We start from the raw sequence: 21,725 nt of genomic DNA on the forward strand, positions 1-21,725 counted from the left end.
ACAGTGAGCATGTAAACACCATCAGGTACTACATAAATCCATTAAGTGGACCTCAAATCACCCACTACATGTAGAGGTGGTCAGCTTTAAACAACTTCTTCAAAGACAAGATAAACAAGATGCAACAGCACAAGAACTGCACCCAAGCTCTCTACATTCACATGGTGATTTCCACCTTACAACATACGCAAATAGATGATCTGTCACACCCTGTACACAGACCATATGGAATGCCTGCTCCAGTTCCTCAAAGCAATACAACAGGAAAACAACACCTTTGTGTCTACAGTCATGAATGTGTTATCCACGGAAATGCAGACACTGTTACGAAAATCATCATAAATGTATCCTTCATGCACGACACTTTCTTAGATGCTTTCAAGACCAGCGAGACCCTGCTTTTCCTCTAGAAGGCAAACCGGAATTTGAACAACCTTGCAAATGATGGTCTAATTATACATCTACTACTTCTTGGGAAGCCCTTTGAGAATGACATTGTAAAGATCCTGCATGACAGATCAAGTGTAACAGCCTTCTGTAGGGCTTGACAACTGGCAGAAGGCCACTTTACAGTATGGACACAGGGACTATCCAAGTGATATTTGATGCTCTTCAATCAGACAATGGCAGCCTCTGTCACACTGTCCACTATCAAGTTCTGCTAGAAACCTTCCCTTCCTGAATGGCTTTGGTAGCATCACTCTGCAGTGGCTTGAGTAGGAAAGAGTTTCACTGCTGTAGTTGAGTTTCTTCAGTTACAACTGAAGATCTCAGCTAGCCACAAGATAGACCACCTAAAAATGGTCCAGCAACGATACAAACTAAATAGGAATCTGACCAAGACAGATCTTGTCTTCAGTGCTAATGCCATAATGTCATATCAGGACCAGGAAAAGCTTGATGATAAAACCATCGACATCTGCACCTTGACAAAAGTGCCCTTTATTAATGCACACCAACTTAAGCTAAAAAATGCACTTTGAATACAAAAGCAAGACAGCATTGCTTTAACAGTCCACGATTCACAGAGTGAAGCCACACTCAACAGGTGACATCTTAACAGCTGATCATGTGCTATCCCTTTCTCGTCATGAAGGCACCTACACTCCACTTGTGTGAGTCCTCCAGATCCATAAGACACCCTTGAACAAAGTTCTTCACACAGTGCTCTGCTTCATGAAAGGTCGTCTGAAATTCAATAGGATTCTGATGCCATGGGAGTGTTTCACTGAATTATCGATAGCACCCTATCATTTCTGGCAATCACAATCAAGTTGTCTGGTGGCCTTAGTAAGATACGCAGCAGGAACAGTGCCAAATTGGGATCTGGGAGGTGCAAGAAGGCAAATACCAAATCCCATGACTTCTGCTACTCCTTGAGGGGTTTTAACTGCAATTCAGAGTTTTCAACTGGAATCCCTCCCCAGTTAAAATCTTCCAACTCCAGCCTTTCCTAGCTTCAAAAACAGCTCAATGAGCCTCAACCCAATGGGCACAGCATACAGGATGTATCGGATGACTGGCCACATCTTTGACCACTGCTGCTACCCATTCTACTACCCAATTCCTACCCTGACTACTCCCTTCAGCCCTTTCTGTCTCTCTACTAGCAGCCTATCCTAAACCCCATGTCCGTCTTACAGTTTTTTGCTGTAACCTGTTGTCTGACATCAAACTGTCTCCCCTACCTATTCTTTACACTATGCATGTTCTTGTCTATTGAACTCCATAAGCCAATTAATCGCAAACATTTAGGGATGAGCTACTTCATCGTGCTGGAAGCCATCAGATGCTGAAAGCTTGAATGTAATTTTCCAGCCTCTTTCAGTGTCAGTTGTTGTGTGCTGACCAAGGCATCCTCTATCACAGAAAACAAAGTATTGCTTTTTTGTAAATAAGGCAGAATCATTTTTTTTGGCAAACTGTCAAGCTTTTTTTCGAACCAATCACATGTTTTTTTTCTTTTAGTTTTCTGGTTTAATTCCTTAAGCGTTCTGTTTGGAAGCGAGGAAGCACTTGGGCGAGAATAATCCGAAATCAATGACACCCACATTTTAGGAGGCATGATCATCTATGATGAGTTCATATTTTCTTGCTCTTGTGGGTGCTTGGCTCATTTTCTATGTAAAACTATTCCTGGCTTGTATTCGGAAATCAACTGTTACTTTACATCAACGTTGATGAATCCCTGAGTTGCCACAAAAAATAGCTCTTTACTAGGCACCAAAGAGAATTCATTAATTAATGACAAATGGAGCAGCTGTGATATATCTGGGCAAGTAGAGGCATTGTGCCCTCAGCTCTCCTCCAGAATGCATCTTGGTACCCATTCTTAAATCAGCTCCAAAGAAGGCCAACAGATGCTGTCAATGCAATCTGACACTTCAGCCTCAGGTCCCCCTCATGTCTACTGATCTTCTGTAGAACCACTACTCACTACTGCACCTTCTCCTTGATTACAATCTGTCATGCTGAGGTTTGGAAGACCACAGCGAGGACATGCCTTCTATAAAGTCTGCGCACCCTTGCACACTTCCACTACATACTCCTTTTTTCGAGGTTAATAAAGCAGAGACAGAAAAGGACCACAAAGCAACTAATCTGGGGAGGAGAGTTATTTAATTGGACAAGGAGATATTCTGAGCATAAATGTTGGATGATTTTCAAGTCAAGTATACACTCAATCCAACTTCCTTCGGTGTGCGAAGCCATTTTTCAGGATTTCAGACTTCAGGAAGCATGAAGGCAGCCATCTTGCCTGCAGCTCAGACTGAACCCCTTCAGTTGGGATCCTTAATGCGCCTCTGCACAATTTAACACACACTGCTAATTAGGTTTTTGCTGCACAATAGAAGCACTGTGAACTCTGGAGTATGGTTAAGAAAAACTTTAGCAATTAGTTTTTAAATCACAATGTGTTCCTACGGTGTTTGGAACTTTAGTTTAAGTAATTTATTACATCTAAATATGTGTCAAAAGTTACCCATTTAGTTTGGATAGTTTGGGAAACAAAATTTGGGGTACTGTTGTCACAGAACATTTTATAAGCACATCAATTAAATGATACTAGGAACTCATCCAAACAGGGTTTCTGAAGCCTTCGGATAACACAGACCTATTTTCTTTAAGTAAACCAAGTCTGGCTGTGTCTCTGCCCCCCACCTCTAATTACACTACCAACAGGCGACCTATCAGCCTCTGTCAACCCCACTGGGGTCCGACCTCAGGGATCTTCATCTTTTGGTCCAAGGGATGCCGCACAAATGTTAGAGTGATGAACCAGATGGGCTTGTTGCTTGCCATGTTCCACTTTACTGCTTGCATAACACACTTTTAATGGTGTAACAGTAGATTCACAAATTAGTAACATGAAGGGAAAGTACTTGATTTTTGGGGGATTTGGAGGCCTCCACTAGACCAATTTCCCAGGGGCCTCCCAAATGCCTCTTATGATTGACAGCCTTGTATTTTTTTTATTTAGCCTTTGTAATGTTGGGAAGTCCAAATTAAATACTAAGAATGGATCTTTAATAAGGATCCCAACAAATATGATTTCTATGTCAACCGAGACGTATAAGGTTTTCTGTAATAGAGATATTGTTCTGTCTTGTGGGTGGAGGGATGGATTCTGTTAAGGGAAGGGATGTGTTTATTATAGAGGGTTGACTATTGCAAACTGTGACTCCCTCATAAGAGCTTTTTGTGAAATTGGTCCTCATGTTGTGTTTTATTAAGTGCAAAAATAATGAAACCGTGTTTCTGGAAATATGCATTTCACATCCATTTTTGCGTTCATACCCCTATGTATTTAGCTTTAGTAAATCCTGACGTAGGCATCCCTCATTGGCCTCAGCAAGCCTTGTAACAGGGCATTTTGGAACAGCAAAAAGCAAATGAAATGGTGATGTATTTGCAGCGAGACTACGAAGAGACAGGTCTTCGTAACATCCGAGCCCCATAATCCCTTTGAGCGGCTCTAGTGAGGATTACCGCCTACCATGTAGCAGAGCAGCATTCGTCAGCATGGGATTAGCTGGGTCTCGTGTGAATCTATTCAGTTTGCAGCTTCCAGTGCTTGCTTTGTCCTCCTCCAAGAAAAAGTACGTCACTGATTAAGATATTTCGAGTCTCATTAAAACTTTGTGTGCAAAGTTTGTCCCTTTATATTTTCCAGGTGCTCGCAAATAATTTAGCACAAAAGTAAGGTCAATGCCAGATTCACATAATTGTGAATGCTTTTTAGTGTTATTTACAGGTATAATTAAACAAGATGTATGCATGCATATTATTAGCACTAGGATTGTGTGAAAATCCGCATGTGTCTGTGGGAATCCTGCAGGAGTAAGTGATGACCAGTGGCAGGAAAGGCTGAAGGACAGGGTTCTACTGGGGGAGGAGGTGGTCACTGAAATGCTCTGAGCCCCGACAGCCAGAACTTTGCAATTGCTAACAATCCGTTACTCCAGTTTTTCCCATGCGTACATTCCCACTTCCGCATTTAATAAAGGGAGGTTTCACTGCATTTGAAAAAATGATTACAAATATATATGACACTAAAATTAAAACAGAAGATTGTCTGCCAGCAGGACGTTCGCCTGGAACGAAATCAGAGTTAGCAAGTGCAGTGCTGTAAGCCTATGTGAGGCATAAATTACCAGGACCTTTGCCTAGGCCAGTGGTTCCCAACCTGTGGTCCGGTGACCCCTGGGGGTCCGCGAAGCCACCTCGGGGGGTCCGCGACTGCTTAGAAAATTAAATAATATTAAAAGATTTGTTCCACAGCTTTCAATATTCACTCAGCGAGGGGTCCCCGGATTCCAGTAATAATTCATTGGGGGTCCCCGGGTTCCAGTAATGATAAAGTGGGGGTCCACAGAAGTCAAAAGGTTGGGAACCAGTGGCCTAGGCTTACAGTGAATCAGAGTCTCCGGTTGCAAAGCCTATGTCTCCCCTATGGGGACTGTGGCTGCTTTGTCAAGTGGTTGGGCCCGCTGTGCTAAATTTGTGCTGGCGGTTGCAGGTAGTGGCTTGGGACCTATATGTTAGCATTAAACATCGACCCAGAGCAAGAGAGAGAAGGGCAGAAAAGAAGATGAAAGTTAAAACAATGACAAAAGTAGAAATCAGAGACTGAAATTAACCCTCAAGAGTGATCTAAAGAGAAAGCAAGTGTATGGTGATGTAAGAAAGGGCTATGAGGTGGAATCAAGACTAGGTAGCCTTAGTATTCGGCAACCATGGCATTAGGCAGGAGCCTCCTAACATATTAAGCACTGCCGTAAAACACATCTCTTTGTCAGAGGCTAGATTGAGAAGAATAAAATATAAATCAACCACAATCATGCACAAGACTGTTCACTGATCATTTTTCCAAAACGTTACTGTTTTCAATATGGCAATGTCACCCCTAGAAGCCATATGTTGTCCTTTACGTTAGTTTTCTCAAGACAGTAGTCAGACTGATGATATCATTATGACACAGTGGAAACTTCTGTAAGAAAGTGGATTATTATTTGGATTTGATTGTGAGACTTCACCAAGTAATAACATCACTATTCTGTACCAGGTCCGGTTAGGTTTCTTTGATTTAGACCCTAGCTCAGTCATGGGTAGCTATGGCACAGAGCAGTCAGGCTTAAGCCAAAGGAGCAAGTGTAAACCATTTATCAGTACCAAAACAGTCAATACGTCAAAAACACAACACAAAAAAACGATTCAGCCCATAAAACTAAAATACGTTTTAATAAACAAATAGACACCAAAATAACAAAAATTGGATCGGGGAACTGGAAATATGATTTTTAGGGGTTGTAGACTTTTCTAGAGGCAAAACATGGACAGTACCAACAGCAGATACCTGGTCATGCTGGACCAGGTCAAAGTCAAAAGTTAATGCCAGCTGCGATCGAGTGTGGTTCAGGTGCAGAGACCAGGTTCGTCCAGATTGAAACGTTTCATTTGACTTAGGGCCTGGTTACGACCTTGGCAGAAGGGATTACTCCGTCCCAAATGTGACAGATATCCCGCCCGCTGTATTACAAATTCCATTATATCCTATGGAACTTGTAACACAGCGGACGGGATATCCGTCACATTTGGGACAGAGTAATCCCCTCCGCCAAGGTCGTAATCAGGCCCTTAGTATTTTTTGTGGAGGATCTTTCTCGTCAGCGGGGCAGGCTGCTGGCTAAACCTGACAGAAGGCTCGACGATGGCAGTGTGATGCTCCACAATGGTCCCAGTAAAATCTTCCACAATGGAACTTAGAAACTTTTCTGAAAGTCAAGCTAGTTTCAGTGGGGCACACAGGCACATTGACTATGTCCACTATTGCAATCTTGATGGAGATAGAGTACACTCTAACACCAGTCAAGGGTGCAGGATCTTTTGCGCACCACTAGGTGAGTTAAGACTCAACCAATTGGAACTGGTCAGCTAGGCTTGTCTTCATTGTAAGCTTCTTGCAGCTTTTGTGTTTCTTGGGCTTAACAGGGGGCTAGCTTACTACCACTAGGAGTTTACTTCTCTGCCCTGGGTTCAAGTGGGAGCAGGTCCAGACCTCGAGGTTTCTCTTCACAGGAGAAACAGCAGGTTCATTTCTTCTTCTGAGTTCCAGTCCTTTAGTTCAGCAGGTGCAACCCTTTTCTGTTATCCACAGATCCAGCAGTGTACTGAAGAGGTAGCCAGAGGTGCGATTGTTATGTCTGGCACTAGCGTGTGGGTGGGGATGACTCCCTAACCAATAAGGAATACGTTCCCAGGGGCAACCCTTTCCACATTCGTTTCCTGGGGGTTTGGCACTAAACAATCTCTGCCAAAACTGAAAATGTAAAAACCTTTCTTCCCTGAGTCAGAGCTAAGGGCACACCCCTGATATGCGTCTTCAGTAATGAGGAACTCCCCCTGCAAAACCAATTCTGCGACAGGCCTCCCCGCACTGGATTTGTGCCACTCTGGCTACTTAGGCAATGACAGGGACCAGCCTATGTGTGAGTTACATCTGCCTGTGAAAAGGGCAGAACCTTTGAAGCTTGTACCGTTGTAGGCCACATATGCCCCAGCCATCCTGTCGAGAGGAGGTCACACCTCTGCTCAACCAAGGCCCTTTTGTTCAATTTCCTATGAGTCAGTCACAACCGCCGGAGATAGTGAGAGGTCTACTAAAGGCTTTGGGCAGGAAAATACCAACTTTCTAAAAATGGCATTTTCAAAATATTAATTAAAAATTTGACTTTACCATCAGTCTGGATTTTAAACTCCTCTTAATTTGAGTCCTTGAATCATGGGTCTAGCTTTTCCCAAACCAAAGGTATACATTATAAGGTGTTATAATATATCCAAATGCTTTTTTTATGGGAAAGCGGAAACTACGAGTTTGGAGATTTTTCACTGCAAGGACATGTAAAACTGAAGAACACATGTTCAACTTTTTAAACCGCATGCACCCTCCCCTGGGGGCACCTAGGGCCTGCTTTAGTGGTGAGCTACCTGTATTAAAAAGGAAGGTTAAGGCCTGGCAAAAAGTGTTTTTTGCCAGGACTAATTTTCAGTTTTAAAACTGCACACTCAGGCTGCAAGGGCAGGCCTGAATAAATGCTTTGCACTGACACTTTAGGGGTGGCGCAATAGGTGCTGTAGTCTACTAGTGAGTTCAACTTGCAGGCCTTGGGTGCCCTGTACTAGGAACTTATAGGTAAGTTAAATATTCCAATCAGGTATCAACCAATTGCAAATATATTTTAGAGGTCAGAGCACATACACTGGATGCTGGATATCAGCGCCCCAGTGTTCAGAGTAGGTAAACCAGTACTAAATCTAGTCACAGTGTGGGTGATCCTGCACGAAGGGAATTCTTCACAACTCTTATTAAACTTCTCTTCTTCCTTTGTACCTATTTGTACCAGAAAAGCTAAGCAGACCTTACACATGCCCATTTCAGAGAGGACAACCCTTCCATTAGCTTTTTTTCTTTCATCTACGTAGCTAGTAGTGTAGGAAAAATATTTTATGAACTGCAAGTGTATTTGCCCATTAATAAAGGCTCTGTGAAACTCTGTACAACATGAGAGAGGCTGTGTGCTGCCACATGGCACAGTCATTGAGGAGACACCTCTGCTAAAGGACACTGTTTTCATTTAATCTTAAAATGAAAGGAGTTTGGGTGTGTACATGGTGAAACAAGTAAAGACAAAGTCTTCAGAAGTTTTTGGAGAAAAAAAAATCTTCACTATCTTAAGAAAGGCTATTTTATAAAGTCCTAGTACAGAATTAGTTAAGCAAGCAATCCCTGAAAAAGAGGAATATAGCAAATATGATAAAAATAAAGTTGTGGGCATTCAGGGTAGGGAAAATCTTGAGATGAGGAGAGAACAGGAAGGAGGTCAAGCCTTTATCTGACCAATTGTACTCAGGTATAGTTCTCAACTAAGAACTTGGACGGAGCACTTTGTACTCAGGTATAGTTCTCAACTAGGAACTTGGACGGAGCACTTCAAAGATACGGCTTCCCTAAATAACAAATGTGGTTAATGGTGCAATTAGGGTCCCTCTGAGTGCCTGCTGCAAGCAGCTATGTATGCTTTCATAAAATATCAATTTGCAGACCAAGGTATAATGGGGAAATATCTATCTGAATTATTGATATAGTGCTTTTTATCTGTAGATGACTGATAAAGTCACACATTTAAAGTGTTGCTGCCCTTCAGAGTATCTATGACCAAAATATAAAATTTCCTGATCTCATTGAGGAAACCCTCTGACCCCAACCCACAGCCCCACCCACAGTGACACGGGAAACACCCCTCTAGAGCTATCTCTTGCTAGTTCTTCAGCTGGCCACAATGATGGGTGCAATTGCAAAGTCAAAAATATAATTTCATCTAAGAGGTCCACACACGAGAATTTAAACACACAAGGTATGCAACACAACCTGAAACGGCTTAACGTAGTATGTGGCATGCTATAAAATCCCAAACAGCAGAACACAATGTAACAGATAAAATCCTAATACAGATAAGACAAGAACTGAGCTGGTACCTTATCTTTAGCAATGACTTCCTGACATGCTGTACATTTTGCGATGGGCGAGCTGGCAAGAAAAGGAAAATAAAAACAAGTTAGACCAAACAATTTCTTGACCAAACAAATGTTTTTGTGCAGTTTTAGAAGTCTGTCTTTTCAGTTAGATACCTTTCTTGCACCTGCATCTAGGATGCCTAAGGTGAAATACACTTATGCACGCACACATACGTCCAAATTTCCAATGTCACACAGCTTTTGTTGCTCGCATATACTGAGAACAAATATTATTCGGTTTCATGACAGTGTGTTTCCTCAATTGTCTTCTAGCCCTTTCCATTTGTACAGTTCAAGTAAACTTTTGTACAGTGGTCTTTCAGCGGAGGACCCGCTGAACCCACTGTGAAAAAAGTGTGCTGCTCAAACCTAAAATCTCTCCACCAAATGACACTAAATCATACCATATAAGACTGTCACACTTCACTTTAACAAGTGTTTTTCATGTGTCTATAAGGTTAAGTACCATAGTCGAACACAACTGTAGGTGCAAAACGAAGAGCTGTTTGGAGGGAAAAAAAGAGTGCAAGGCACGTCACTACGAAAGGTTTGCGACTCAGTGCCTATCCTTGCTGAAATCAGGTACACAGGAAAAATGTTCAATTTACCCAAAAAAGACAACTGGGTCACAGGTATTCAGATGCACACAACAAGGCATAGGTTGCAGATGGGAGGCTGCCTCACATGGATTTCGTTTTTTTTTTCTGAACTGGCTGTGCAATGTCTTTTGGTGGCCCACATTTTAAAAAGAAACAGTGGTCAGGTGAGTTCCTATAAATGCGCATAGGAGAACGTTATTCTGATCTGTTTGCAAGTTCTGCATTTATATTAAAAGAAGGTTAACATCTCTAATACGACATGCGAAGGACAAGTCTCTCCTAATTTATTGTGTATATTGGATATTAACCTGGATAGGTTAATATGAACACTGATGGCAACCAAAATCATGCTGAAAAGTTGAGACATGGTTGTTGTAAAAGACCTGCCAGGATGAAGAATGGAAGTCATAATGGCGTACAAAACACTTCTCCCTTGGCAGGTACAAAGGTGGCCAGCTCGTAATTTTGACATTCATTCACTGTAAATGCAATGTAAAGTTCACAGATCAAATGTGATTTGAGGGGCATAATGAGCAACTCCTTGCAGCAGATACCCCGGCTAAAAATAGTCTGAGTGTCTTTTCTGTGGCACTAGCATGGGCATGGACTCTTGACGTAAGGCATCATTGGTAACACAGAGACTGGCGAGCATGTCTCATCCACAAGTAGAAGTGTGCCACTCTTGGGATACAGGAGGCCAAGAAACAAAGTACTCTCAAGAACTTCATGTGCTCAGTTGTGACCCATTTCTTGCACACTTGCAGTCACTGCCCTGATAGGAAGACAACCTCAAGGTGAAAGATTTTTCAAACTAGCCTGTGAACTGGATGACCCAAATGAAATGTCGCCCACTCTGCTCTCTATATCCAGAGCCACTCGCTCAGTCAAGAAAAGATTTGGGTTTCCCAAAACTATGCAATGGTCTACAAATGCCATCTTTACTTTGGGGAATGTTCTTGGTGCAGACTCAAGGTCTGATAGGCCTGGTATTAGTAATGAACGTCTACAGCTCTAAAGTGTAGGTCCTACCTTTGTTAGTGGTGGCTTGGTTAAATGGAAATGGAAATTTTTAAGCTCCAAAGACCACTGGACCAAAGTAGCTAATGTAAACTTTGTTCTACTGCCTGTCATTTAAAGAACTATACAGAGTCCAAAGCAGATGCACATATAAAAGAACACTGCATTACAGACTAGCAACTCCAGCTGCACATCCCCCACAAAAATAACTTCATTAGTGTAAACTGGATTTCTGTACAAACAGGAAGATTATGGAATCTCCCTCCCTGTAAAGACAAGCCACACTCAAGATCACATGAAATGTAATGAGAAACAAAAACCTGGTTCTTCCTTATTTAATTCACAATCAAAGCAACTGATTTCTCTTGTAAACTCTGCTCCAACAAAGACATGTACCATACAACAGAAATTCAAATAGAGCATTTATCAGGCTGCCTGTAACCAGTGCACTCCACGGTTACTCCCCTGTGGACCTACTGGAGCACTTAGATGGTAGTGTGTATCCAGTGTACGCTATGGGATACTCCTCTTTCAATCCTGCTCAACCCTGAGTTAACCTTAAAGGTCTGTGTCTTGGCTGCCTGTAACTACTGAACACAATTAGCTGCCCCCTCTGTCGCTCCTGAGTGGACCCTAAAAAGCAAAGCATGACATTTACTTGACAATGCTAATTCTGGAATATGAAGGGGCGAGTGTTATTTGTGGGAGCAGGGTATAAGGCCAAAACCTCCAAGATTTGTGAACTGTCACAGGCATTTGTCTCCTTTCAAGATGCTTTGTTTGTGGGTCTGCACACCATGAACCTGGGAATCTCACTATCTGTAACCTGTAGAAGCCCTGGATTTCCTCTCACTCTTGATAGCTTCTAAAGAGCATTTATTTTGGATACAGGTGGACCCTATATAGCATATTACAATGGCTGACTGTTACCAGCGCGGTCCGGTGGGGGTTGCTACTCTGTCACTATTGGGTAGTTTCCAAAAGCAATAATATGGTTGAGTTACTCAAGCTCAGGTCTGCTGACCTCCCCCTTATAGCTTCTGGGTGGAGATTAGTCACCACGGAAGCCTGTACCCACTGAATGACTGCAGGCCAGTTTCAAGTTCTCTGGGTTGGACTCAATAGAACTTTACAATGGTTTCCTACAACTCATGCATTCTGGTACTTACTACTCTGTCATTCTTGAGTATTAATTTACTATCCTTAGACTCCTGTTGGGGTTTGAATGCAGTTCATGCCTGCAGGTTGCTCATCTGTTTGCATAGGGGGAACATATAGAGCATCTACCATAATGACCTGTGTTCTATGAAAACTACAGAAAGTTTCTCTGTTGCTCCTGGATGAGCTCCACAGAGATCTGCTCAACCCGAGCACAATAATAAACTAATGTAAACTGCATGTATTCCATCCCTTCATTTTCTTCTCACAATTACACTCCAGCACAGTGACCCATGCCATGATCAGAGTACCACTTTGGTCAATCATGCATGACACCACAACGCTTCCAGTTTCCACATAGGCTGCACTGCACTTCAACGTTTATCCAGCCAAGCACTCCTCCACAATATGTATGCTACCTGTCCGCTGCCTGTGCTGCCTGTGTTGAGCTACCTGTCCGCTAAATCAAATCATCACTGAGAGAGGGTTAAACACCACTATGTAAATGCAACTACATGCTGCATTTTTACAAGAGAAAGAACAAGAAAAACATATTCTGAAGAGCAGATTCTAAATTTCTATGTACTGGAAACTTGGTGCTCGCAGACCATAGACAGGTGACTATATAAATAACAATTATTGACATTAATTTGTAATAATCTTGTATCATATCTATGGCTAAGTATCTAGGTGTTAATATGGCCGCCTTTCAAAGAATTACAAGATGTACCCCTTCTACTGTAGCAAATGTTGCAACACCGTCAGCAAGGATTCCTTTATGTGACAATCTAACGGCTTTGATGAAGAACTTCGCAACAGAGAATGGAAACCTTTGGACCTTTAAGCATATTAGAGTCCTCTGTTACTGGTACTCATAAAAGAGTCATTCCTTGGTATGTTCTTGCGACAGCACACTAAAAGGAGACCTGTGGTAAGACGGTATTCCCTACAGCAAAAATTTGCCCCATAATAAATGATCTTTATCTAGACAAACCGAGCCCAGGACCTTGGTAATTGCATGCCCTTTCTTCCCTGTTAATGTCATCTCTGTAGAACATGCATTAGAAAAATCTGAACAGAACCTCATAAGAAGACACCTGACAGCTATGTTCTGAAATTTCGTTTGCTGGATACGAAGGAATGCTTTGTACCAATACAATCAAGCATCACAACAAGGAAGATAAATAGCAGGCATGGTTCAAAGGCTGCAATATGCTGACAGATGAGAAAAACCAGTGCTGTGTTATTGTGCAGTATAAAAGAGGGTATTATTCTGGGGTGGCCAAAGGGTGTCAAGGGTCCAACCACTGTAAGGATATAGGCTGGTAATCCAAACCCATAGACTGTGCGTTTTGGGTTTGACTCTTGGATAATTATTGTAGGATGTCAATATATAAGTACATTCTTCTTTTTAAGAGAGAATTTAAATGGATCCTCTGGTCCACACTACTTCCAGAGAACACCTCAATGAGAGATGGAATCCTTGTTTAAAAAAGAGGGACACTTTCTATTACACTAACACTGAGCATACTCTCAGATACTACTTGCAGGAGGCATGAGTTATTGGGCCCAAATATAGCTGTGTTTAAAAAAAAAAGAAAAATCTGCAATTAATATAGAAAAAGCTACTGTTTTAATTCTAGGTCCAAGAGATAGTCCGTCTTGCCAGAATGCTGTCCTGAGAAGCAAAACAGATCCACACCCAAAATTAAATAAGAATTTGAAACATTATTGGGTTCCCCTAATTTAAATTGAGACTTCAGGAGTGGGAGGTGAAGTTTTTGGGGCTTTCTCTTAGCCTTACCACTGCATCAAAGTGGTTGGTGGACAAATAAAGTTGTGCTGCAAATGTTATAACCTTTCCTATATAAAGCTTTGGAGTATGTCCCCTAAGAGGAAAGCACAGGCCACAGAATGATCTTATTTGTAGAAAGTAAACTGAAACCTTTGTTTTCCTTGCTGGATTAGGTTCTTCATTTATCCAGTAAGCCGTATCATTAGAGGAATCGTGGAACTGGTGTACTCTAGAAAGTAAATTATGTACCAAATAACATCATTGCTACTGCATGGTAAATAATCAACATAAAAGTATGTTTTATTCAATAAAGCCAATTAGATGTAAAACGTCCTCGTTGTCCAAATTAGGGTATTGGCATTCAACAAAAAGAAAACAGTAAAGTCACAACTGTTGAGACCACCTGGGGCCCTATTGTGATAAGAATGCACTTATCCTGTTTGTGTCAGTGTGCACCTTCAAGCAGGTGCGCCACGCTCAAACAGGTAAACTGTGCTCTATCATTGTGCAGCACTTAGGGCAGCCATAAACCTGTGCTGCCCTGCGGAACCGCATTCGGGTGAAATATGGAGCAGCTGTTTAAATGCTGCTCTGTGTTTCACAGTGCAGGCGGCTTGGGGGATTAGAGATCCCTTTGCAGGTGGGTGCTGTCAGTGAATGAATCAGAACTCACCCGTCTTTCATCTCAAACTTGTACTCCGCAGCGTTACTGGTTGATTTAGTGGCCTAGCTTTACAGGGGTGACCAGGGCTTCATGAAACTCCATTTCCACTGACGGTGGACAGGGATATGGTTGATGGTGGAGTTCACTCTCTTGTAAGCACTGTCTGTAGACTGTGCATTGCCACCTACATAGGTACTTAACGTTTTGAAGCAACCACCCATAGCAAGCATTTAGGAAAGCGTGCCACTGGGTTAAAAGGCGGGGAGTACGTAAGTGCAAACATTACACAAACACACATGGTAACCACAAGGAGTATGTTGCACTGAAAGAAGCCCAGCTGCACCAGCACTGGATCCACAAGAAGGCAGACATGTCAGAATCATCAGTGTAATAGAGATCCTAAAAGAAGACATGATTTTCAGGCAAAGTGGTAAACATAGTGAATGGATTCAACAGATTCTCTGTGGGCTGTCACAAGCTCACGCTGAGAGAAAAGTGGGCATCGGCTGTGCTGTTTCATGATGTTATGCTATGCAAGTTATTGGAGGGAAACAGATTCATGAGAGGGGATTGACGGTGATTACACAACAAAATAGACAAAAATCACATAAACAATGGGTTTTCCAAGACACAGATTGTGGGAGTTGAATCATTACATCGTTTTTTAATTGTTTAAACCGGGTGCTTGAATTCTAAAAGGTTCTGTTGTCGATGCATAAATAATGCTTCATCAGTATCCTTTTACAAGGGCAAGATATTCATAGGGGGATCGGGAGAGCGTGAGAATCAGACCAAGAAAGAAAACATTTTCCTTAATAGTCCCATTAACTTCTTAACACCTTCACCGCCTCAAAAGTAGCTTTCATACCAGTAGTCACCTTCACAATCGATTTTCTGCCTGATTATCATCAGGTCAAAGCTTGACAGAGCAGCTGTCACCTGATGTAATGAGATCCATTTAAAAAGTACTCTCAGAAATAATACACAAAGGGGGCTTATTGTTAGGAGGGGTACATCTTTTAATTGAGAAGTACCACCATGCTTCCATCAAAAAAGTGCTTCCCCTCCACACAGCAGTAATTATTTTGTTTATTTACCCACTTGCCTGAGCCCACAGCAGTATGGCTGCCTGAGCTTAAACTTTCAGGGGCACACACAACACTGCACTGCTGTTAAAGTGTATTGGATAACTAGATACTTAACCGTGCTTATTTATTTTTGACAGCAGCATAGATGGGAGGAACACAGTCATGAGTATTGTATTGAGGCCCATCACCACCCCCTTCGTTGATTACCCTTGGACTTCAGAGTGCAGTTTTGTGTTTTAGAGCAGCATGAGATGCGCAGAGCTAAACTAATCTACACCGAGTTTTAGGTCTGGCTTGAGAGTGCAACTGTCACCTGACCTTATGTGATCAACAAAAAAGAACATTCAGAGTACTACTGAGAGAGGGGCTTAAGGTCCACCCACATGTTGGTTTCCCTAAGTACAGGATTTGATTGGGTTGGTTTTGTGCATGTCACTAAAAAGACTGCATTTATGGCAGTTTATGCTTGTGGCAAATCTTTCACTCAATACAGTAATACTGAGATTGGTATGGGGGGGAAGCCAATGATCATGGCTAGAGGTCTTATCTGTTTATCATAACGTTTTTGATAAAGACACTAGGCTTCACGTATTTATTCTGAAACAGATTTGCTAAAGTCAATAGGCATTTATGTGTGGATTGTTATTATTCTATAATAAAATCTACTGATAGGTATTTTGATACAGGGCATCTCAAAGCTGACAGTAGTATGCCATGATTATGGTGTTGGTTACCTCATGTGACTGTGGATATGGAAGGTTTGCTCTGTGAGAATCCTTGTAAGGACCTTCTGGGAGAGATAGCACTTTGCTAAGCCAACAGTAATGGGAGAGATAGCACTTTGCTAAGCCAACAGTAATGTCATATAACTTTTGCATTTTATGACTGTGCGCCTGATGGTTGCCTTGTGCAAATGTTTACACTTTAAACTGTAGGCCTGAGTTGGTGATGGTGACAAACTATAGGCCTGATTGGTGCAGTGGGAAATGTTAAGTCTGATTCCATAGATCTGATCTGCTCATTATGAAACGTTATGACAAAAGCAGTTGGTCTAGTTTCTCAATTATGAAAAGCATTTGATAAAGCCAGTAAACCTTTAACAGTTGGTTGGTATCACTTAGTGATACAGGATATAGAAAGGTATTTTGTGACATGTAATCTCACAGGTTACTGTAGCAGGAAAAGGATTGGCGTTGGTCACCGACTTGAATAAGCTCTGTGGGTTATCACTGTAATGTTTCTTTTTAGGCCCTGTTGAAAGAGCTTGTAATTTGTTTTGCAAACTATATATTTGTAATTTGATAACTGTATGCATGAAGGTTGCCAGTTTGTCTCTTGAATAGCCAGGTGCTGGCAATGGTGTAAAGCCACTAGTAAAGGCTTTCTCGGTTCATTTGGGAAAGTTATGCATGATATAAATTTGATCAGTTTATTATGAAACATTATTGCAAAGCCGGTAGACCTGAGCTACGTATTGTGAAAAGCATGTGTTCAAGACAACAGGCTTTTAAGGATGGATTATTACAATGTGTTAAAGCCTGTAGGCAGGCATTTTGGTACAAGGAATTTCACAATCACCTTCTTAGGCAAGGGTTTTGGCGTTGGTGATCCACCTGAGCAAACCATGAGGATAGAAGAGATGCACTACCATAATCCTTGTTAGGCTCTTTTAGGAGAGATTGTATCTTGCTTTGCCAACTGCAATTTTGTATGAATTTTTACTTTCATGGCTGTATGCCAAATGACTGCTTTGTGGTAAGCTTACGTTCAGTATAGAAGGGTTGAGTTGGTTATGGTGACAAGCCAATAATTAAAGCTGCACGTTTGATTATTTACCATGAAAAGTTACAATAAAAGCAGTAGGCATGGCATACTGATTGTGTAAAGCAAATGTTAAAGTCAATAAGTATTTCAGGGTTTTTATGACTTTGCATTAAAACCCATAGACAGGTGTCTTGTTACATGCAATCTCACTGACTGGTTCCATTGAGTACAGAATTTGACTGGGCGGAACTTGTGTGCTTTCACTAAAAAGACTGCTCATAGTGCAGTTTTTAGCTTGTGGCAAAGCTTATTCTCGATGCAGTGGGACTGAGTTAATTATGACAGGAAGCCAAAAATCACAGCAATAGGCCTGATATGTTTATTATGAAATGTTATGATAAAGGCACTATGCCTAACATATTTATTGTGAAAAACATATCTTATGTCAATAGGCATTTAAGTATGTAAAGCTTATAGATAGGTATTTTGCTGCACAGAATTCACAGATGATCTTAGTAGGCAAGATTTTCTGTGTTCGTTACACCCTCTGACAAACCATGGGAGTAGAATTTCACTGTGATGACTCTTCTTAAGTCTCATTGAGAGGGGTTGTAGATTATTTTGCCAATTGTAATTTTGTACATCTTCGTAATTTTATAAATGTTTGCTTGGTGATTGTCAGCTTCTGTGCACTTCAGTAGGCCTGTATTGTATACAGTGTCAAGCCATTGGTAAAAGCTAGAACCACTATTGATTCACTGGTAATAGTTATGTCAGATCCCTGCAGTATGATCTGCTTATAATGAAAAATTATAACAAAGCAAGTAGACCGTATTTACTTATTGTGAAAAGCATGTGGTATAGGCAATAGGCTTTTAAGGGTAGATTATTATTACATTGTGCTAAAACCTATAGGTAGGTATTTTGTAACATGGAATCTCGCAGATCACAGCAGTATGTAAGGGTTTTCGTGCTAGTGACCCACCCGAACAAACCATGGGGACAGAGGATTTGCACTCTGGTAATCCTGATTAGGCTCTATTAGTAGGGATGCTATATTGTTTTGACAACTGTGTTCTATACATATTTGTAATTTGTTTATGATAAATCTGATGGTTGCCTTGTAGGAAAGCTTATGACAAATACAGAGTACACACACAGTAGGCCTGATGTGATTGTAGTGATGTGTAAAGGTTATACGCCTGATTGTTTAAAATGAAAAGTTACAATTAGGGAAAATAAGACTGGCATATTGATTGTGGAAGCATATGTTAAAGTCAATAGTCATTTAAGAGAAGATAGTCATCACTCTGTATTAAAGCCCACAGAGAGGTGTTTTGTTACATGAAGTGGCACAGATTTCCTTTGTAGGGAAGAATTTTAGCGTTGGTACCGGGACTGACAAACCATAATGGGAGATGTTTTCTACTGTAATAATTCTTGCTAGAATGTCTTCTTAGGTGTCTGCCATGATCATCTCATAAAAAAATAATGAAACAATACATACATCCATAAATATAAATATATGTCCATTTAGACACATTGAGGGTCTTTGGGTCAGTTCTATATGCCATTTGTCTGTGAGTGTCATTTACATTCTGCTTCCACCCAAGACAGGTTATTGCATGGGGTAATGGTTCAGCCCACATCAGTCAATGGCTCCCTTGCTTTTGAATGACGACATTTTCTGATTGCATGTGTGCATCCACCTGAAACTGAAAGCACTTAATTGTCAGGGCTGGCTGTTCAGTCCTTTCGTTTTCAATTTTCTCCTTTCATAGCCCCCTTTTCATTTATTTGTGTCTTCTGCTTTTATTTTAATGTTTCTTAAGAGCATACTACAGCTTTCCAGGCAATGCTAATAGGTTGCTTGCTTGCCGCTCATTTCATCTGCTGTGAACCACATTCCATATAGCCACTTCCTCTATGCCAGAAGACCGTTATGGAATAATGTTGTCCATAACATAAGTTTGTTTTAACATTCCAAGTTGGGCAACACAGTTCTGAATATGACAGCCTTACTGGGACTTCAAATCAATAATAGACTATTTACAATACCTCTGCAAGACAGACACCTGCTGCTATGCATGGTTTTGTTAATGGAAGCATATGCCGACCGTGTTTAGATAACAGCATTTTTTTTAACTTTTATTCTTTTAATTTATCTTGCGAATGGTGTTGCGCTTATGTGTTTTACTGCAGCTGAGTCAGTGGCTGAATGAATGGATCTATGCGTGCAAAGATGACTAACAGAGTGCATGTATGAGATGAGGAGATATTGAGCACCTAAACTCATTAATGATACAAAAGGCACTTTCCTTCATAAGCCAGACCTAATGGCATTGCCAATGCTTGTTTTAGTAATTTTTAATCTGCACTGTTATTTTGCCTTGCAATTCAAGCTGAGGCTTCTATTACAGAATTGCAGAATTGTAGACATTAAAATCGGGTTATTTAAAATGCATTATGCAAGTAGGAATAGCGTACACTGTGGTAATAAATACTCAATTTTCTACTGCTGGCATGAATATCACCCCATGAAACTATTCTGGCTGGGGCGTTGCAATCCACTGGTTTCAAGACATTTGACATCTTATTTTTAGCTTTAGCACTACTCAAATGCAAACTTTAATATAAATCGAGACTACTGCAAGAGATGCTCTAGGCTTTCAGAAATGTACAACCTTACTCACATTTTGTTACTCTGTAAAGGTAGCTTCAATATCTGTGTACTATGAAGCATGTTTAAGTGTACGCTTGGCTACACTCATTCTGTTTAAAGCACATCTATGCTTCTCAAGGGAATGGTGGTTTACCACTTTACTGACCATTAGCGCCCATAAGGCTAAAGACACTGGAATGTAGTACTATAAAGAGTCACCATCTTACAAAACTATGAAGCTACCAATTTGACAAATGGTCACACAAACATATTCTGCAAAACAAATACTGTATTTCAAGTTTAGCTTTTGCTTATTGAGGTCCTGCCTATTTTCTGCATTCAGTAGTTTGGGATAATGGTATTCAAAGTGTATGTGATCTTAAGTGTTTTAAGAGGACTCTTACTATATGTGTTTTCTCTCTCCCACTGCTGTTTTAATACTCGTGAATAGTCAGCCTTAGTGCTAGTTTAAGCTTCTTTTATGCCTAACCCACTAGCTGTTACCCACTGCAAACAGGAAGGAGCTGTCAGGAAGCAGGCTAAGAGTGGCAGCTGCTACTCTCAATGATGCACAGGGGCTGTACTCTCGGGCCTGTCACTACAGTTACACGGGGGAGGGACACAAAAAGAGTTGGAGGAGAAATTCTGAAAAAAGTCACAAAGAAGAGTCACCTGCTTTGGCTGAACTGCAATGCATCTGCTGGGAAAGCAGTTCTACAGAGAGTATGGGATTATTCATAAAGACTGGAGAGCATAACAATATCCAATACAAGTTTTTATTTTGCATACATTTAAGGGAGCACACAGGGTTGCCTTATTCCCACCAAGGAACAACAATCCCAACTATATCAAAAAGTGGCACACAGGGCTGAAACCTTAGTATATTTCACACATTACGCTGCCCCAAAAGAGCGGTTCCATATCAGTGCACCATGCATTGGTGCAAGGGTGGATTGTGCAATGGCTCAGCTAAATGCAAACTGACGAGACACAAAAACCATGTTGGCCATGTCTGAGATGAGGATATTTGTTCCGTGGAATCTAAGTTGAAAGAATTCTCCTTTTCCTACCTCAAGATGGAGTTAATTTGTTTTCAAAGTCCTTGCAAGTTCTCTACGTACACCTTTCTATGACAGCAACGCTGCAGGTTGGATAACTGCAGCATGTGATCCAGAAGCATACCCACTATCCACTGCATTTTAAACAAACGTTAATCCAATTGTACAAGTCAACTTGAATATAAATGCCAGCCGGAGTTACAGGGATTAGCTGCAGTGGTTCAATCCACAGCTACTATGCCAATCACAACATGGCTGCTAAGTGATAATTGAATTACCTCAGTCAGCCACATGATGGCTGCCATCAACCATAAAGACTCAGTTACAAAATGATGGGCCTTAATACGACCTTGGCGGAGGGGTTTCCTCCATCACAAATGTAACGGATATCCCGTCTGCCGCATTATGATCCCATTATATTCTATGGAGATCGTAATATGTCGGACGGGATATCCGTCCAAGGTCGTAATAAGGCCCTATGTTGCACAGATGGTGCTTTTCTTTTTTGATTTCAAAAAGTTTTATTGACTTTTTAAAATGTTTATAGACTTATTTATTATTTCTATTAATATGCTTTTGTTTCAACTGTATAAACAGAGGAGTCCCTTTGGCTCAATCTGGACAGTGAATGATACAGAGGCTTTCAAATGACAGCTCAAACCATTAATTGCTCTGCAAAATCTGGATTAGTGTGCTCAAAGCCTTTCAACAACTGGTTGTTTTAGCAACCCCAGCAGTTGGCAACTTGCAGTTTTACCTCACTGGAGACATATGTCAACAAGAGTTTGAAGGCGAGTGAGAGATTCTTAAAAGTGTCTCCAATACCACGACGACTAATGTTTTCA

General features: G+C 41.2%; 1 protein-coding gene across 2 annotated transcripts in view; it reads right to left on the reverse strand.

The window, feature by feature from the left end:
- The window catches only part of TRAF3 (TNF receptor associated factor 3), a 392,193-nt gene that overhangs the window by 115,543 nt on the left and 254,925 nt on the right, over positions 1 to 21,725 (reverse strand). For both annotated transcript variants that reach the window (XM_069207300.1, XM_069207301.1), the window contains one exon: positions 9,037 to 9,088. In XM_069207300.1, the coding sequence (XP_069063401.1) occupies positions 9,037 to 9,088 (52 nt within the window). The remainder of the gene's footprint in view (positions 1 to 9,036; positions 9,089 to 21,725) is intronic.

This window comes from Pleurodeles waltl, chromosome 9 (assembly GCF_031143425.1).
Source record: "Pleurodeles waltl isolate 20211129_DDA chromosome 9, aPleWal1.hap1.20221129, whole genome shotgun sequence".
Lineage (NCBI taxonomy): Eukaryota > Metazoa > Chordata > Amphibia > Caudata > Salamandridae > Pleurodeles > Pleurodeles waltl.